Genomic DNA, 20,763 nt, shown 5'->3' with positions numbered 1-20,763 from the left:
ATTTATTTAATTATTTTACTTATTTTGATTTTTTTTATTTTTCGCGATATTTTTAAGATGCATTAAGTCTTCTTTCATGCTTTTTTCTTCTTTTTCTGATTTTTACTGGGAAAGTAGGCTAAAAAAGGAATTCCTTGTAACACCAAAACACGTATCTGCAGTGTTCCTGCACTGTGCTTTTAACGTTGTTTTATTTCCTTTTATTTTTTAAGCAAAGGATTTTTTATATTTTTTATAACTAATTTTTGTTTGTAGCAAAAATCCATTTTTAATATAAAAATTCCATATTTTCTATACTTACCTTTTTTGTATAATTTTTAATAAATAAGTTTTTTTTAACTTTGGGGACGTTAAAATAAAGATTTATTCCATTGAAGCATTACAAACTTCATTATTCTCAAAATTTAAATTTGATTTATAAATTTTAACTGTAAATGATTACAGAATATAATGCTTGCTCTTTTTTTTTTATAAATTTTAGTATCTGTCTTGGACAATATTCAATTTTTTGCAACTACTCGGTATTGACCGAGTATCTGATCAAAATTTGGCGAGTAGTTACCGAGTACCTGGTACGTCTCTAGTACTATATAATTTTAAAATTTTATCTTACCTGGTATGAAGCTAAATATTGAGACAAGGCAACAAACCAATACCGGTGACAACAAATTACGATTTTTGAAACAAGCAAGAAAAAACTTTTTGTCAAAATTTAGTGCAGTCGAGACAACTATTTAAAAATAAAATATAAATTACTGCAATAGATGGTTGGAATAAATTATTCATAAGACAAATATGTTCGAAATAACACTTGAAATTAACTTTCCCAAGGGAAAGTGAGTGATCACGGAAATGGAAAAATAAGAACGGTGCACAGAAGCGCACAAAAATGTGATTTATCTCACTATCTAGTAATGAAGATATCATTTTGGAACTTTCCCGCTACTTTTATTTAATGATGTTCTACTAGTTCGTGCTTTTGAAGCCAAATTTTTACATCAATAGATTGATTTTGGTACTGTATCATGAAAAACAAAATCTATATTTAAAATAAAAGTAGATATATATTAAGTTACATTAATAACTCTTTAATTAAAACTATTTATCATTTTCAACTAATAAAGAAAGTACCGGTATTACAAAATCGCAAAATGGCTTGAAGTACCACTATACATGTATTGCAACCACTATACATGAAAAATAATTTTTTAACAACATGAACTCCATTGTGCGAGCATTTCACACAATGCAGAAAAAAATAAGCTTAAAACAATACAAGTTTTTAAAATAAGCATTTATTTTTCATACAAATTTATACAGTCTTTATACTAAAAATGAACAAAAACAATTCTGTTTGGAACATGATCTATGCGGGAAAAGGTGCAAGATTTAAGAAAAAATCGGCCTTTTGTACATCTTTCAAAATGTATACAATAGAGAGCTTTTCCAGACATCTCTCATGACTGTCTTAACTTTGCTAATCGTTGTGTCAATTCATCCTAAAATAAAAATTTCAAAAACATAAAGATTTATTTTTATACATAAAACAAAACTAATGCTAACACAATTTTTATATAAATATTTCATATGAGTAGAGGCATTGTGAAACAGTAGCATATTTTACTCAGCCACCTATCTCGAAATATTGTAACTATCTTTATTAACCATGTAGTTGATTCCAGTAGGAAAATGGTTACCTTGAAAGATCAAGGATTATTATTCTATGTATTCACTAGTTTCTTCATCTATTTACCCATCATTCAACTTAATCAATGAAACTAATTTGTCATTTGTTGTTTCATTTATTTATTCATTCATTCATTCAATTATTTTTTTTATTCATTTGAAAAAAAAATATTTTGATCATCACATATCTGTACCTCAGAGCCAAAAATTGCAATTTTCTGTTTATTAGTGCATTGTATACTGTACCTCTCTCAGTAAGATTATCATAATGTGATTTACATCCTTCTGTCTCTGAGGTACAGATATTTGAAAGTATAAATTTATTGCAAAAATAATATTTCAGTACAAGTTCTACCTTCACATACTGCTATTTTGAATATAAATTTAAATTTTTTTTTCTTTTTTGAGAATAGTAATTTATCTCATTTGACCCCACATTTGCCTACAATATTTTCAAGTTTTTGCAAGAATTGAAATTTTCAACAACTTCTAAATTTTCTAACTGTTTTACTAAATCATAATCATTATGTATCAAAATTTAATTATTAGTGATCTATAATTTATCTATAAAAAGCAACAAATATTCACAGGGACATTTTTGACATCACAATATACTCTGCATTTAACAAAACTTTGACAAAAGAGCAAATTATTAATATCCTGAATTGTTCTGATAAAAAATCAAGTGAAAGCTCACCTGCTCTGCAGAAACAGTAGTTGAAGCTATGGAGCCTGTTTCTCCCCTAGGCAGTTCCATGTCAAGTTCAAGTCTGGAAAAAAAAAACATGAAAATTGAATTTTTTTTTTTTTTCAAACTTTAAATTTGGGTTACTCTATAGCAGGGCCGCACAAAGCCAGATTGGCCCCGTCATGCAAATGTCTTTTGAGTGCCTTTATGCAGTGGCGTTCAAGCAAAATATAGTAAACTCCTGGGGTAAGGTTTTGTAGATAAATTTAACATGGAAAAAAATACCTTTGGCATTTATTAAAATAAAAACCATCTATAAATTTTCAATTTTGGAACACAGTGTTAGATTTTGCTTCATATCTAGAAGTTATTTCTAGTATGGGTGGAAGTAAGGGACGGACGATTGAAACTGACTTTTAGAATCTAACTTTTTCTCTTGGAAACCTTGCATTGAGCTGTCATTAAAAAAAAAAAAAAGAGCTGCCCAGTTTCAGTTAATCAAAGCATTTTACCCCAACAATTAAAAACATTTTTTGAAATGTGATCGAAATAATTATTGCTTGCTAGTATACAGCTTAAATTTCTAATATTTGATATACTGTCCAGAAAGCAAGATGTCTATTTCTGGACTTCATATTGATCAATATTTAGTTTGTTTTTGAAGAGAATGTTTCAAAATTGTGAAAAACCTACTTTATCAAGATAGTGGGTATTCAAGTATTCCTGCCCAAAAAAAAAAAAAAAACCCGGGCGGGTTTTTTCAGGCTGGGCCTGGGTTGACGAACTCTGCCTGTGATACTGTCTGTTCTCAAACTCCGCGACTAGCAGCTGCGAACGGTTCTAATTGAAAAAGGGGTGATGGTTTAAGGAAGTGCCCTTTCCTGATGCATTCGGTTTTTGCTTGCTCGTTACTTCCTTCTTGCTATCACCCCTGTTTGGATAAAGTCAAAAGAAACCTGACGCATGTGCAAATTCGAGTAAGGTTTCGCGTTAAAATGTCGGAAAGTATGCTAATGCGTTTTTGGAAAAAGAAAATACTTTAAACATCAAAGTTAACACCGCTCTAAATATGTCTATAATTGATAAATAATTATTTAAAGTGTTATGCCTGTCAAAATATGACAACAGAGTACTGAAAAGATTTCGAAATAGAAGTAGAGGGTATTTCCCCTTAAAATTTGAAACTAAAATCATTTCCGATAAAACCAAAAATTCTGAATCACGGAACCATTACAAAAAGCATTGAATTTAAGATCCAAAACAAATACATAGTCTCTTCAAAGATTTTTTTTTTTTTTAATTTAATGCACGAATAGTTAAAGAGATAAAGAGGGGGGGGGAGAATCTAGTAACTATGGTTAACACTTTTCGGAACTAAGAAATTAACTTTAATTATTGTCTGAAATGTATGAATATTACACACATCTAAGTAATATGCAAATGTGCTTACCGTATTTTTTTTATGTATAATAACATGAAGCAGAGGAAATCACAAAAAGACTATGTTTGCACAAGTTTTAATACCAAATATTCACCGAAAGAACCAAAATGGGGACAAGAAAATTTATTGCTCCTCAAATGCTCAATGTATGTTCTTGTGTAATATAGAAATATCGAATTAGCATTCACGGCTCCACATTAAGAAGGGAAATGTCAATGTATGCATAAATAAAAGCCACTTGTTTTCAGTGTAAAAAATGTCGCTTTTGAATAGCATGTTTAGACACAAGTCAATAATTTTTCCTTTTAGATTCTCAGCAAGACGGATCAATTGTTTTAATGAACAGTATAATTTTACTGTCTCCAATAGATATGAAGAATTCTATTTTACGTTTTGGTAAGAGCTTATTTTCCCTTCATTTGAAGCATTTTAGATTGGTAGAGTTCGGCCCCTTTTTGGCTCTGGCACCATCGTGCGCCGACCGACCTTGCACATAGGGACGGCGCGACCCTGCTCTATAATGCCATTCCATGAAAAGGCCACCATTTTGTCCCTCACATGACAATATTTTATTAAAATCAAATATTTTATTAAAAAGTAATAATTTTAAAAAAATAATGAACAAAATTTTTAGCTTAAGAAATCATACATATGTTGGTGATTTCTTAACCCGTTCGCACTCAGTGTCTCATTGGTGCTATGCAATGATTCCTCTTTTGTCAGCCCAGCGGTACTTCCCTGCTACCCGCTCTGATCGACGCTGAGGTCCCAATGTCACGTACATGCTTTCTCGAAATGGAGCGATTGAATTTAATATTTAAACATAATATATGTTGCTAAATGACAATAACTTTCATCATATTTGAGTCACATAGTATTTGACCTTCATGTACAGGCATCAGTTTCTTATTTGGGCCTCTCAATAGGATAGATTTATTAATAAAAACAGACAGGGAATCACTGCTCTGCGCATGTGATTTATAAGGTATCAATTGCTCTTGTTTATATATTTGCTTCTTTTTTTACTATGAGTAATTGAAAGAGAAATACATCTAGCTGAATAAATTATTGGAGAGGGAAGGGAGGTTAAAATATTTTTGCGTATATGTTCCAGACTATTTAAGTTCCCCCACTCAATGAGAGTACACGAATGATTAAAGGGGCAATGAAGTTCATGATTATTTTTGAATTTTTTCTGATTTTGTTCTTCTCTATTTATTCTTTTTCATTTGGAGACTGGAATACTTCAATGAAATGGTTGGTCAAGTGAATGAAGGCCAATGTTTTCGGTGCATTATGAAGCTGTTTTGAGACTTGTTGCGTGGGGATTCAACTAGTTTAAATTTGTTGACCAAAGTTCTTTTTTTTAAAAAATTAGATACAGATTATTATTGCTACATTTCTTTTTCTTTGATTTCACTCACAATGTCTGTAACATTGTTTTTGTGCGCACATCATTTAGTATTGTGCACATAGTTAAAGTTTTATTATTCTACTTATTTCACTCCCTTCGAATAATGTCATATTCTTTATATTAATGTCTAATAATCAGTAGTACATTGTTTACGCAACTTAAAAATTTGAAGTCATTATTTTGCTATGCTGATTTTATATGAATATTTTTGTGAAGTTAGGCTTAACTGCTGTAAATGCTCGGTCCGATGGCGGCGTTCCATTTCGGAACGTTCGGTATTATTATAACACGGTTTCGATATCACACGGTTCAAAACTTGATTTTAAATATTACTCAGTTTTGATGCAACACAAATTTTAAAAGACTGAATTTCGTTTTTGTTCAATATACTGTTAAAAAATGTATGATCATCACTGTAATAAGTTTTTACTTTGTTTTTATGAAACTTTTACGAAAAGTCTTCAGCCTTTTCCCCATATAACTTTAACTTTTAAATACATACTTTTTTCATCAGTGTTTTAAAAGCAAAAAGATGAATATTATTTTGTTTCCAATGCATTGTAAGATAATAACATTAGGATTAAACATAAGCTAAATTTGGCAAACGATAAGTAAAAAATGTGGTCAAAACAAAATATGAAATAAAATAAATGGAATAATGCTATTTATTTTATATTTTGTTTTGTTGTTGCTCAGATGAACTTAATTGCTATAGTAAAGCTCAGATTTTTTTTTCTTATAGAATGCGTTTTGTTCTTAGTAAAGAGAGTTGATACAGTTTTTTCTTGTTGTGAATAACAGTTTTCATTTGAGGCATGTAAAATAATTAAGTTTTATTGTTTATAACACCTCTTATTTTTAAATCAGTGAGTCTTTGTATGTTTTGGTGGTCAGTTTTTGTTTGTATATTCCATTGAGCCGAAATTTCAGCAATTATAAAATTTGCACCTTATGACTTGGTTTCGATATAACACAGAATATGGTTTCGATACAACACGATACACATTGACATGATTTATGATAAAAAAGTCTCGTATAACACGGTTTCAATATTACACAGAACGAATTAACCGTGTTATACAAGGGATACCCCTGTACTTGCAGCTCTTTCGATTGGGTGAACAATAAAGCTATTTTAAATTTCTAGAATTAATATACAATCAAAGTTTCTTTAATGTTAAGTCAGCAGAAAAGTTGATGCTTGAAATCTCAAAATAACTGGGAATCACAGCTATTTTTTTATGAATTGTGTTTTAACTTAAGTGATATTGTTACAAGATACTAACTCTTCTTCATTACTTTTTTTAATTTATTTTTCAACTTGTATGAAAATGTAAACCAAGAATCATTTTGATGTTTGACCCATGTACTCACCCAGCCTCATCTGCGACTTGCCGCATGAGATGATCCACATCATTTTGCGGAACAGTAACTGTGGTTGTGGAACTCATTGTGTTCTCCATGTATGACGACTGTACGTCCAGGTCCTCAAACTGTTTCTCGAATCTGTCCATCAAAGCAGAGATCTGTAAGGAAGAAAATCAACTTTTTTACATCATAAGCCATCATTTTTCATTAGCATCTTTTCTCAGTTTTTTTTTTTTTTTTTTTAATTTCTTTTTGAGCTATCACAAATTGCTCATTACCCTTACTTGACCTGCACAAGTTGATGTTGCTCTGATTTTTCAGATTGCCATAATGATGAGAATAAGGTAACTCGTTGTTTCAATATTAAGAAGACAATTTTTCGTCTGCATGGTCACAAATTGTTTGAGTTCATTCAAGGCAGCAGATTTTACTTTTAAAAAAATGGCAGGGAGTGTAAAATTACTTTTTACAGAAAAAACATCAGCATAGGTGAACTTAAAAAGGAAAACTTCATTTGAATACAAAATTTCCAGATTACTGATTCCCATCATTTAAGATTGATAAGAAATAAAAATTCAAAATGTAATACTCTGTAAATAACTTTTAGTATAAGTGTACTAGTGGATGTCCAACATAAAATCTTTATCCCTGCATCTTAATCATCATTTCCTTTTTTATGGGTGTGCCTCATGTTACCTATTCTAGAAAATCACCAGTCATAATATGATGAGTGCAAATTTCTTGGCCATTTCTATTCCATTTGTAGAAACAAGAGACTCAGCAAGTAGGGTCCTATCACAATTTAATGTAAAAAACATCATTTGAATTCAAGACATCAAAACTCAAATGAGTGCTGGATTTGTTTTTTTTTTTTTTTTTTGCAATTCTTTCTTTTTAAACTTCCTTTATAAGCATTTCTTTACAACTTTCTTCTTAATTTAAATTGCATTACTATTCATTATTGTAATTCAGGTTTTATAAACTAGCACTAAAGAACGAATAAATAAATACCTTTGCGCTGAAAATTAAAATAATCAATTATCCAGCTGAGAAAAGGATGGACCTTTTCTCAGATGACTTTTCATCCAGAAGCTCACACTTCTTTGCATTGAAAAAGGTGTTCCTTGTAACACCGGAACACGTGTCTGCAATAATTTGCGTGTTTTGTGCTTCAATACGTTGGATAATTGATTATTTTAGCACTAAAGAGTTTTTAACCAATTCAGTAAATCGGTAAATCCAAACGTATGGAATAGTGTCTCTGCTTATCTCCCCCTAAAGTACACCCTGACTTACAAGCACAACTGTTGGTACAGATTAGTAAGTGTAAATAATGTAAGAGATGTAGATACAAGAATAAGACTTGAAGAAAGAAATACGTGCCTTTTCTAAGTTCATGCTTTTCATGGCAGCCTCCATGTTCTTGACAACACCTGCCATGGACTGGGTGACCTTCTTGGTTGTGACAGCTGTCTGGACACGACTTGCCACCGCATCTACCCTGGATGCCATTCGTAGATAATTCAGAGCCTGATTTTTCTGCCTAATGGCATTTTCAGTATGAATTCTAGCCCCTTCCATGTTATTCTTTTGAATTGCCTGGGAAGAGGAGCAAAAATATTTTTCAAAACATCAATTTCTTATTTCAGACTGTTGAAAAAAAAGAAATAAAAAAAAATCACGCTTTTATTTTTCAACTTCTTTAGTTTTAAATGTCCTAACTCTTGCAAATTTTATATGACATTTGTAAATACTATACAAAGTTACTAGAAAATGATTTTCAATGTGTACTATCAATTTACATAGTATCGAACTCATTAATTTTAGTGATCAATGAGTCCTCAATCTTTTGAAAACATAAAAACTCCAGAAACATTAAATGAAATGGTTAAAAATGGTCAGTTAAATTAGCATATTTAACTCAAATGTTTAAGTTTCAAAACAACTGAATTAAAATTCAAAAAAAATTAAACCGTCATGGTTTTAATTTGAGATGGACTGTATACCGAGTTTCCAGTTAAAACTCGAACCGAATATGGGGCCAAATAGCGAATTTCTGATTAAATTTCTTAACTGAAATATTTGTATTTTTATTTTAGGCCAATTTGAAATAGAAAATGTCTAAATATTTTGTGTGTTTTTTGAAATGTAAATGCACTTCCAGTTAACATCTTAAATTTATCTAAATTCAAAGAATTATTAATTGTTAATAAGAATAAAATAAATCACTCAAGAAGTAAAAGCAAATTAATACAGAAAATAGCTAATTTGGTTTGTGTTTATCCAAAACTACTTTGAATGTGATAATATTAGTTGTACACTACAGTACTATACTGCAACTTTCATCCATTGTATGTTTACCAACTGTTGAATATTTAAATGTGTTTACTATTTGGGTGCCGAATATTTAAGATTTCTACTGAAGCAAATATTTGGTTTGTCTGGTAAACGTGGATTACATAGAATACCAACCGAATATTCAGTGCATATCTAGTTTGTTTAAGTTTCTCAGAAGAAGGAATAAAATCTTTGATTCAAAATAAGCGTCTCAGAACAGAGTAAGTCTTGTTGATACACAATATAATGTATCAAGAGAAAAAGTTAACTTTCAGAAAAGATGTTCAAAAGATCAAAAACTATTCATGCAGTGACAAATGAATATGTAGGAAGAGATCTTAACACAGGGGGGTCCACAGTTGTTTCAACAAAATGTCAATTGAGATTTTCTTCCCTGCTCATACACTTAATTCTTTCTTGTTTGAATTTTTATTTTGAAAAAAAACAAGTCTCCTTTGTTGTACTCTATTTGCCTTTAATGGTAAAAGTAACAGGAATATAGAATATTTGACAAACAAAAACAAGTACCTTTTTTAATTTCACCTTTTCAGCCTTCTCCTCCTTTTCGCATCGTTTTGAATTCCTCTCCATTTCTTTCGCAGCAAATTTCAGGTTGAAGAGATGCTCTTCAGGTATTAAGGACAATAATGAAAAAGTATAGTTTAAGAACCAGATTATTTGTGGACAAATCCTTATGGTACAACAAGTTTTGAAGAATCATTAAAGTACAACTCATTAAATTGTCAATAACTTTTTTAAATTTTTAAGATATTGAACCAGAATTTTTCATTAAGTTGCCACTTACACTTAATTTCGAAATTAAGAAAGTTACAAAATGCTATCTTCAGTGCATGCTCAGTGAAAAAATAACTGCTTTAAATGTTCATACTTTAGCAAACTTTCAATATTTTTATTTTAAAATTCAGTATAATGGTTCTCTTTTATGCTGTTCAGTTTTAGGAAACTTTGACAAAAACTCTGGTTGTTATGTTTATATGCGTCTAAAAACTTCTGAAGGAAATCAGTACTTTGAAAGCAAATGCAAAACTTCAATCTTCACAAAAGAAATACAGACAATATTATACGTAAAAAGCAGTGAGAAACTTTGTACAATGAAATGAGTAAAATTACGACAATGTGTGTACATGTGCAAATAAAAACAATTAAAAATTACATGTATATAAGTTGTCGTAATTTTATTCGCGTAGAATACTAGTATACAAAATAAGTTAACTTGAAATTAACAGCTTTTTAGGATTCAAGATGATCAAAACAATTTTTTCCCCAGTTTTTTTTTTTTTTTTTTTTGTCTCCTAAATGCATGCATGATTGAATTTTTACTGAAAAGTCATCTAAAGCATACCCTTCATGTGACAAAAGTGGCAGAACAATTGGTTTGTTATTTTTGAAGAAATTTTTTTAAATGAAATTCTTGAAAGTCAGGGTTCGTACGCTCCTTCAAAACTCCTTCATTTAGGAAATTTTTTTGAGGGGCCCTTCAAACTCCTTCATTTTGGTTTTAACTCCTTCAAAACTCCTTCTTTTTTAGTTCAAGACTACATAATCTTCCTCTATGACAGTAACTTATAATACTCTGATTGACAACTAACTTCGACACAAGGGCCATTTTAATGTAGTGATTTTGTGCATTTATGTTTTTTCATAAAGATGTGATTTACAAATTGATCATAGTTAAGTCATAAAAGTTTAAGGTGAAAATTTTATTAGAAGACTCAAACATTTCATAAGTGAAGTAAAACATGCTTAAATGGTGCTTGTCTATTTTTTCAAGTTTTATGATTATTGTTTTTCCCTCCATCACACTTTCAGCCACTAGAGTCAGGTTGTCTAATTATTATTTAAATATTTAAAACTACATAAGTAGATGTACGATATTCAGTGATTGTATTAAAAAACAATTGTTTAGTAATTGCAGTTAGATATTGTAAAAAGGGTCATCCACAAGTGATGTCATGCCTTGAGGAAGAGACGGGCTCATGAAGTTGAGACAAGAGGAGGAGAGAATGACAAAAGGTGACATCACACAGTTATTGTAACAATATGTTAAACAAAATGACATGTAACAAGAGGAGGAGTTAGGTGAAGTGTGACACTTTGTGACAAAGGGAGGAGGGGGTCAAATATGTTTTAAAAAATTGGGACATCATTTAATGACAGCCCATTAGTACTCCAGGGTTCATACTCTATTTGGATGAAAAAATTCCATGACTTTTCCAAGACTTTTTCATGACTTCAATGAAAATTTTCATGACCTTGTTACACGAAGAGAATAGCACTATTTAATCTCAAACTTGGTAATATTTGGAAATGAGCATTAGCAAACGTCCCACAGCCTCATTGAAGCACTTACTCGTTGTGGAAAAAATATAAGTGCACACTTAAAAAACTAAACTATTCTTATTTGTCTTTATCATATAAATTTAAGTAAAGTAAAAATGCAGTGAAGCAAATATGATGATGCTTAAATGTATGATTTTTTTAAAAAACAGGCAGAATGATATTGAATGGGACAAAGGTTGAATGAGTCATCATTGAGTTTCAATAAATTTGCTTCAAAAGTTACATTTTAGTTAGAAACGTACCGAGTACTCGGTAACTACTCGGTACTCGGCCTACTCGGCCAATTTGCCGAGTACTCGGTACTCGGCCAAATTCTGATCAGAAACTCGGCCAATACCGAGTAGTTGCAAAAAATTGAATATTGTCCAAGACAGATACTAAAATGTCTAAAAAAAGAGCAAGCATTATATTCTGCAATCATTTACAATTAAAATTTGTAAGTCAAATTTAAATTTTGAGAGTAATGCAGTTTGTAATGCTTCAATAGAATAAATTTTTATTTTAATGTCCCCAAATTAAATAAAACTTTTTATTAGAAATTATGCAAAAAAGGTAAGTATAGAAAATATGGAATTTTTATATTAAAAATGGATTTTTGCTACAAACAAAAATTAGTTATAAAAAATATAAAAATACCTTTGCTTAAAAAAACAACGTTAAAAGCACAGTGCATGAACACTGTAGACATGTGTTTTGGCGTTACAAGGAATTCCTTTTTCAATGCACAAAATGGGAGCTCGTGGATTGAAAGGTATCCAACAAAAGTCAGATTTTTTTGTCAAATGTCTTAACATTCTTTAACTCACATGTTATGCACTGAAAAAGACGTTCCTTGTAACGGAAAGGGAGGGGGGCAGAAACACGTGTCTGCAGTGTTTCTGCACATTTGTTTTATCTGCTTTTAAGAATTATTTATGTTTGGCGGACTAGAACTATGATTGGTATACAGTGAAACCCCTTCTAACAGACACCCTTCAAAGGCGGACACCCCTCTTATGCGGACAATTTTTAATTCCCCAGTTCCAATGAAAATAACATTATTAAACCCCTGTCCTGCGGACACCTCTCTATTGCGGACATAAAAAATTGTCCTGTTAGTGTCCACATTAGAGGGATTTTATTGTTATTTGTTTTAATTCCAACTTGATTAATCATACCTTTTATTTATTTATTTTTAATTTTAAAAATAATTTTTTTGTAAAATTTTTGGCACAAACAAAATTGTTTATGTAATGCGTAATTAAATTTCAGCAGGAATTTAGTTTTAAAAACTATTATATGGACCAGGAGGTCTATACTACTATTCCAATAAGTTTAACATTCATCACATGTGTGTCGGTGGTTCTTAAAACATAATTGGTACTTGGTAACTCGGCCGAGTGGTGAAAGGCCGAGTACTCGGTAACTCGGTACTCGGCCGAGTAGTGAAAGGCCGAGTACTCGGTACTCGGCCAAAGTGCTACTCGGTACGTCTCTAATTTTAGTGTCAACAGTGCCTTTAATTATCCACATAACTTGACAGTATTTTGGTTCTTTAAAGTAAAGCCACATAGTTTAGTTCTTTATGTTTCCAAACCAGATCTTTTTTGAAAAAACCATTCAGTAATGAATCAATCTTCTGATTCAAAAGTATATTTGTTTTGTTTACAAATTTGCATTTTCAAATGCATATAAATTAATAGGTACAGAAATTTCAGAACACGTTTAATTCCCGACATTGAACGTAGCAGTGGGTCGCATGGATTAGTTTTGAGTGCCGTATGTTGGGCACTACTGTTTTAGAGCATTCGAATTCCTCTTTTTCTGTATTCTATTGCCTCACTTAATATCTATATTTTCTAAAACATTCAACAAATTAAGATAAACTCTGAAAATTTTAATCATAAGGTTCTTACAAGTGATGGAATCGAACTCGCATGCAACTGAATTGCTTTCTTTGAGTGGGCGTGGCAAAACTAAGAACGTGAAATTTTGCTACTACAGAATATGAAACATAAGAAGTGTTGAAAATAACAGAAAATTGAAAATATAAATGATGTCCAGGCAGTAAAATCACATCGCAAAAAATGGCAAGCGGCTGCGACAGAAGTGGATGCAATGAGATTTCAAAATTCAGATTTGATTTTTGGATCGTTCAATTTTCCACTTTTAATAGCTTTTATGCACAATACTGTTAAATCACTCAAGATTTCTAATGCTCCTTTAGTTACTGTTCCTTTCTCTTTGTCCAGGATATTTTTCCATGACTTGAAATAAATTTCCATGACTTTCAATGAAAATTTCAATTTTCCATGACTTTTCCAGGTCTGAAATTCTGTTACTTTTTTTCCATGACTTTCCAGGATTTCCATGACCCGTACGAACCCTGGTACTCCCTCAAAACCTCATTTTACTCCTTCACTTTATTTCTGAAATTGAGTATGAACCCTGAAAGTTTTCGCAACCTTTTGGCTATATATATGTTTATACTAGATTATCTCACTTGCACAATGTTTTCATTTTCTGTACTCTTAAGATATTGCATAATCTGAAATAGAAGTGATCTGGGACCTGGTAGCAAAAAAATTTTTGAAAAACAAATGTTGCTGAGCAGTGATTTAGCATTTTATACAAAAAAAGTCAAACTTAGAAAGAACGTTTTGCTTTTAGATTTTCAATAAGAAATTGAAGTAACAAAGCCATGCAACATGTATAGTATTTAATTATTATTTTATGTAATAATAGTTGCTAATAAACATTTAAAGGAAAAATAATTCTTAAGGAAGGAATCAAGATGATGCAATTGAAAAAACATCCATTCATTGAACACTTGCAACGCATCTCTATTCATCTACTGAATTACACATGAATCAACAAAAATCACAAACCAAAAAAGGATACTTTCCATGGAGGATACAGACATTTTGATGTTGTATTTGAATGTCTCACACTGAATATATCCTGGAAAATGAGAGACGCCAATGTCAACACTGAGAGCAAAAAAGGACATAAAAAACAAATTTTAAGTCGAGAAAAAGAGTTTTCATGTTATTAAAAGCAAAAAACTTCAAAACTACAACATGCTGAAAATGTAACATAGATGATCAATAAAAAAAATCCAGAAAATTAACTTCAAAATTTTGTGTGGTGCCTCGGCCGATTGGAGCAAGCCTAGCTCTCCAACCCGGGCAATCACCAGTCAATGTAGGGGACTGTGTTATCACAAATCCTATACTCGGGAGATGTGATGAAAGGGTCCCCAACTGAGTGAGTACTTTACTTATGGAATCTGTCCAAAAGTGCTTGGCAGGGATTGGTTTCTTTATTTTTCAATCATTTTAAGTAAAAATATAAATTTTGAAGGGATAGGTAATTTTTTAAAAATTGTTTTAAGCACCAGATTTTTTCAATTCTGAATAAAAATTTATCAATATATGATATTAGGGGAACATTTAGACTGTCTATATGTGCCCCAAAGCAGCATCTAAATATGCTCCATAGCAAGATGTTTATAATTTTGTTAAGCTTAGAGTAGTAAAAATTTATTTTGCCAACTTAGATTAATAAATCATTATACTCAATGAATAAACTAAATTTACTTTGACATAATTAAGATTCATGATGTAATATTAAGGTGTATTAATTAACATTCAAACAAATCCAGCACAAATTACTTTTAAGTTTCAAACCTGCTTGATTTACATTAGGTATTCAGCCAATCGCTTCAAATTTTCTAGGGAAATAGATCAATGTGCTGACAAAAGTTGACTTTTGACATAATTTTCATATTTTTTTAAGTGTGAAAAAATTTAATTATCCATATGTGTCCCCTTCTCCCCTATATATATGAGAAGCATCTTAAATAATCAGTGGCACCCCAAACTAAAAATTTTTGAAAAGGGAAAATTTTCAAATTCCGGAATGAAACTCCGAGTTTTACAGAATGATAAAATACAGACATGCACATATACGCATATGTAATAGGGCTCGAAATGTTATACCTCCCGACATGCCCGGGGCAAGTAAAAATTCCGATCAGGCATGAATCTTTCACCCTTACATGTTAGGCCAGGCATGTAATTTTTTGATCAAATATTTTTTCCTAAAACTTAATGATTTCAAATTTTATTGAAAAATTACCGTATGTTTACTTGGAGCTCAAAATTTATTTTAAACGCTACTGCTAAGATGATTCGCTGTTTCCGGTTCGCATGGAAGCGATCTTTCCCGTTATATAATTTCAATTTTGTAAAATTCAAAGACGACTTATTATGTACTATTTATTCAAATTATTATTATTTTTAATGATTTATATAAAAGTACTTCATCTGATTAATGCTGTACGACGAATTCAAATGCTTTTATTGATATACAAATACAAATGTGACGACCAGCAACAGGGTCTGGGCCCAGCTAGGCTGGTCCTAGTCAATTTATTAGTCCCCAATGAAGATCAATGGCCTTCTTAAAGCTATCCACTCCCTTGCTCATTACCGCCTCTTCTGGTAAGCTATTCCAAGTGCCCACGACCCTGCTAAAGTAGTAGGTTTTCCTGATTTCCAAGTTAGCCTGAGATTTAAATAGCTGAAAACAATGACCCCTTGTCCTGCTTTCCCTGCAAAAATTTAATCCATTTACATCTTTCATTTTTATAAATTTAAATAACTGAATCATGTCCCCTCTGATTCTCCTTTGCTCCAGGCTATACATGTTAAGCCTATTAAGTCTGGTATCATAATCTAAATCTGAGAATCCCCTTACTAATTTAGTTATCCTTCTTTGAATCCTTTCCAATACAAAAATATCTTTCTTTAGATAAGGCGACCAAAACTGAACAGCATACTCCAAATGAGGTCTTACTAAACTCCTATATAAAGGCAGAAGAACTTTCTTAGATTTGTTTGAAATAGATCTATTGATAAACTCAAGCATTTTGTTGGCTTTGTTACTAGCAATACTGCACTGTTGACTAAACTTGAAGTCCTGATTTATAAAGATACCCAGATCCATAACATTTTTTGCCTGATTTATGACTGAACCCTGTAAACGATAACTCATACGCTTATTTCCATGACCTAAGTGTAGCACTTGACATTTCCCTACATTAACTGCCATACCCCATTTATCTGCCCACTTAGTAATATGATCTAAATCTTCTTGCAGCTGTTTCACTTGTTCTTCATTTTCGAAAATCCCCATAACTTTTACATCATCAGCAAAACAATTCATGCTTCCAGAAATATTTTCATTGATGTCATTCATAAATATAATAAACAAAAGAGGCCCTAAAACTGATCCCTGAGGAACCCCACTTAAAATATCACTCCAATTAGATTGATTTCCTCTCACAACTACTCTTTGCTTCCTACCAGTGAGCCAATTTCTAACCCAAAGTAAAGTTTTTCCTCCTATTCCTATGTCAGCTAACTTGCTGAGAAGAGCAACATGCGGTACCTTGTCAAAAGCTTTTTGAAAATCAATATAAACAACATCCACACATTTTTTGTTATCTAAAGCTGAGAGGTAACCTTGTTGTAGAAATGCAATAAATTAGTAGTACAGGATTTACCTTTCCTGAAACCATACTGCAAACTAGTCAACAGACTATTAGTCTCTAAGAACTTCATGATCTTAATTTTGATCAAAGTTTCGAAAATCTTACAAATCACCGAAGTCAAACTTACAGGTCTATAATTCCCAGCAATACCTTTAGACCCCTTCTTGAAGAGTGGCGTTATGTTAAGCCAGTTTCCAGTTCTCTGGCACCGTCCCCGAGTTATAAGAAGCATTGAAAATATTCAAAATAACATCCACTTATTCCTCTGCACAATAAGGAAAACTGGGCAGCATGTAAAAATTCGAACATGTATCTTTTAGACAAACACACTCGGAGAGCATGTAAAATTTTAAAGATTTTTCTAGCTCTGATATATAAGTCTAATGAGAAAAGACTAATTATCTTTTCTTTTTTTACTGGAATAAAGTTTAATAAATAGCACTTTCACAATTTTGTGTTCAAAGAACAAATTGAATCGTGGATTAAAAAATTTTTGACACGAATGCCTCTGTAAATAATAATGAATTTCCATATAAATGCCATGGCGCACAAATGTGGTAGCAACAGCTTTTGAAAAAATAAATAAATGTATGTATTTGAAGATAGCTAGTCAACCAAAAAAATTTTGCAACTGTTCTTTGAAAAGCAGTACCAAGATTTTGAAGTTACTGAGCAACAAATTTGTAGTGTTAAACAACATTATGCTCAGAAATCGCTCAACCAAAAAATTAGCATGAGAGACTTAGCACATGTGTGCACCAAACCATCAATGTGGGATTTGTATGTATTACTAGAGGCCTGTACCGACCTAGTTTGGGTTGAAAAAACTATATATCTTAAATAAATATTACAAAGGTACTTTTTAATTTGATTATTAATAGTAAGCAAAATTTATTTGTTTTGTTTTCATGAGATTTGAAACACATTTATTTATTCCATTTCCTAATTAAGAGAGACCAGCATATAATTCCCACCTGAACAAAATAATCTTCCCGTATGTAACGTTGCTCTTAAATTGGAAATAGGAAATATACAGGGACCATGGGGATACAAGGATTATGAACCAACTACCTGCTGCTGGTGCTAGAACAATACTTGAAATCCTATTTTTCCATAGTGTATTTAATTGGGGTTGAATTCCATTGAATAGATCAGACAACTTAAAGCTGTGCAATAAAATTATTGGGATACCGTCTTAATTTTAAAAGTATGAAGAGAAGATCCTGATATTGAAGAAATTCTATCCATATTGAAGAAATTCTAACAATTGCCCTTTTTTCTTGTTAAACAAATGGAGTCTTTTTGGAGGAGATATGTAAAGTAGTTTAAATTTGGAATAGTCCATTTTTATACCTCCAAGTATAGTCCCGGCAGTAAAAAAACGTCGCCAAAGCCTGTTGATTTATTTTTGGATAGTGTTAAATTTATTATTCTTTTTCCAGTTCCACCGGGTATGCCCTATAAACATTAATTTCCATTCCTGGCTTTTATGTGCCAATCATGCTTAAATAGAACTTTTTTCGTTGATTCTCTGCAGCGGTGGCAAACAAAAGTCTCCTACTGAGCGTCCGCTTCAATCACAAATTTTGCCTTTAATTTTTATACTGCTTGATATTGAACGACAATCATAGTATTTTTGCTGACGCTCTCCCTTGCTTTTCGTAACAGAGATCTTTTTTGAATGTTTGTCATAAAGCAATAGGGTCTTAAAGTTGACATAAAAGTTAAAATAGCTGTAAACAATTCTGTGAGTTTAGGAGTGGAATCAGAAAGTTACATGCAACAACCAAGGTTAGTTTTCGAGGTTTGTCGTCGTCTTATAAAGCCGAATTTTTTTATGTGCTGCTTGATAGGTTGGCAGGATCTTTAACTGTTAAACAGCTTTGGAAATATGTGGGACCACAAAAATATTCGAAATGAATTCTTAAGTGACAATATTCAAATTAGCTATTTAGTTGAATATTGTATTCTCTAATATATATATTGTCTTTCTCAATCCCCGGATGCTTTTTAAACTCTTGTACTTGTTTTCTTCGGGAAACTTGCTTTTTTGTTACGATTTCTTTTTTTTTTTTTTTTGGCAATTTTTTTCTGGTAGGATATTTGTGAGCTATATAAGTTTTTAAGTGCTTAAATACGCTCATCATGAAGAATAGTACTGCAAATAAGTTTTACTTAATTTCTTACCTATCCAATGTTTTTTGTTTGTTGTTGTTTTAATTCACAACTTTAAAAGTACGGTAATTGTGTGTGTGTGCAATTACTCTTTCAGTTGAGAATTTTCTAAACTGAATGTACTTAATTTAATTTATTATCAGATGTTTCTCATTTCAATTTTAGTATGAATCCAAAACTTTAAAGGATTTAAAATGCATGCAAAATTACAACTTTTAAAAACATGGATTAATATCATCTATCTATGGAATTCAAATACTAATTTGCTTGATGCAAATCTGTTATAATTCATTTAAATAAATTTTGACACATAACCATTCTGTGACTCTGAATAGTTCACAATGTCTAAAGGAATGCTGTATACTTTAATCTCTGCAGCCTCAAATACCTGTAATTGTTTGTGCGGTTCTTATGCCGATATTGTAATTTTTCTATCTGTCACGAATTTCCATCCCTCAACATTCATTTCAAACAGAAATTTCGACTATTCTGTCATTGAAGCTGCGGGACAATCAGTGGTTGTTTTTACTTGTATAAGAATAAAGCAGTGCAAAATATAAAATGGTAGCGAAGACAAACTATTGGTTTAAAAAATTAGTAGAAATACATATATGCATAATTTACAGCCTATGTCACTCAGTACGAATGCACCTCTCATGTAGTGAAAGAATTTTTCAAATAGTTGAAGTGGTTCCGGAGATTACCTCGAACGCATAAACACACAAAAATCCGCTCTCTCTTTATAATATTAGTAGGTATAGATTAACTATACAAAAAAAAAATATAAATGTATACAAAAGCCTCTTTTATGCATGATGGCAGTTAAATAGCTTGGTGCAGTACGGCAGATAATAAAAATAAAGGAGTATTTTGAAATTTCAATATATAATATTTATAAAGACTCAAATTTCAGAAAGAATTTTGATTCTAAGATTTAGCGGGATGTGCAGTGGACGTTGCTCACCCGATGCTGCTAAACTTCAAAGATGATATGAGGCAGAGAGAAGCAAAGGAATTGAAGTGAACATTTTAAAGATTTGAGTAAAACATATTCAAGATAAGGTTCTAGGTAGGATTTTCCTTAATTTTTTTTTCTAAATCATGCTGTTTTGCAGCACCTACCAGTTACTATCTCTTGCCTCAAAACAGAGGAGATGTTCACCTAAAATTTGTACTGGTTATCTCGAAATTTTTAATTTTGGCACTTACATCCCTTTACTTCTCACTGCCTCAAATGAAATTCAAACAGAAACCTAAACTTTACAGCCAATTATTGGAATCGTATCAATAATTGTATTAATAATCATATTAATCATTATAATTTTGGCAATAAAAGGTTACAACTCGTGAACACGAAGGATAAAATTTAAAGGAAGATTTTTATCACCACGACTGTCTACTTTCCCAAATCTTTTAACAAAATAGGTATTCTTACGAGGAAAGTTAGCTTACACAATAAAAACAAAAAGTAAATATCAAATTCTCCTTAATTAAATAAACATTCCTTGATTTCTTTCTGACAATTGTATTCACATGACAGTATTGCTCACACTGACTCCAAATTTTAGCAATGTTTTGGTTTCTGATCGCATTAGCGTTGTCAGCAGAAAACTGAAATGGAACATAATATTTTTTTTCTGTAATATATTATTTCAGAATATTACAAAAGTTTTCATCGTGAGATAGTGCAGAGTAGCTATTTATTTTACGCTTGGACATTAGTTATGAACCAACAAAAAATATAGGAAGTGTCTGCT

At 31.3% G+C, this 20,763-nt stretch overlaps 1 protein-coding gene across 3 annotated transcripts; it reads right to left on the bottom strand.

Annotated features, from left to right (window-relative positions):
- Positions 1–1,281: 1,281 nt before the first annotated feature.
- On the bottom strand, positions 1,282–20,614 carry LOC129217542 (charged multivesicular body protein 1b-like). 3 transcript variants are annotated; one of them, XM_054851861.1, is made up of 7 exons: positions 20,459–20,614; positions 14,176–14,235; positions 9,463–9,560; positions 7,981–8,196; positions 6,604–6,755; positions 2,384–2,456; positions 1,282–1,499 (listed from the first exon to the last, which is right to left on the bottom strand). In XM_054851861.1, the coding sequence occupies exons 2-7, from the start codon at positions 14,195–14,197 to the stop codon at positions 1,458–1,460; spliced, it is 603 nt and encodes a 200-aa protein (XP_054707836.1). In that variant the 5' UTR covers positions 14,198–14,235; positions 20,459–20,614; the 3' UTR covers positions 1,282–1,457. The 3 variants fall into 3 exon arrangements, with proteins under 3 accessions (XP_054707836.1, XP_054707837.1, XP_054707838.1); XM_054851862.1 differs by having other exon boundaries at positions 14,176–14,264; positions 20,459–20,593; XM_054851863.1 differs by lacking the exon at positions 20,459–20,614 and adding an exon at positions 20,442–20,458.
- Positions 20,615–20,763: the final 149 nt, after the last annotated feature.

Source organism: Uloborus diversus, chromosome 2, assembly GCF_026930045.1.
Source record: "Uloborus diversus isolate 005 chromosome 2, Udiv.v.3.1, whole genome shotgun sequence".
In the NCBI taxonomy this organism is placed as follows: domain Eukaryota; kingdom Metazoa; phylum Arthropoda; class Arachnida; order Araneae; family Uloboridae; genus Uloborus; species Uloborus diversus.
The sequence above is the reverse complement of the archived record's forward strand: the minus strand, read 5'-3'. Positions and strand labels throughout refer to the sequence as shown.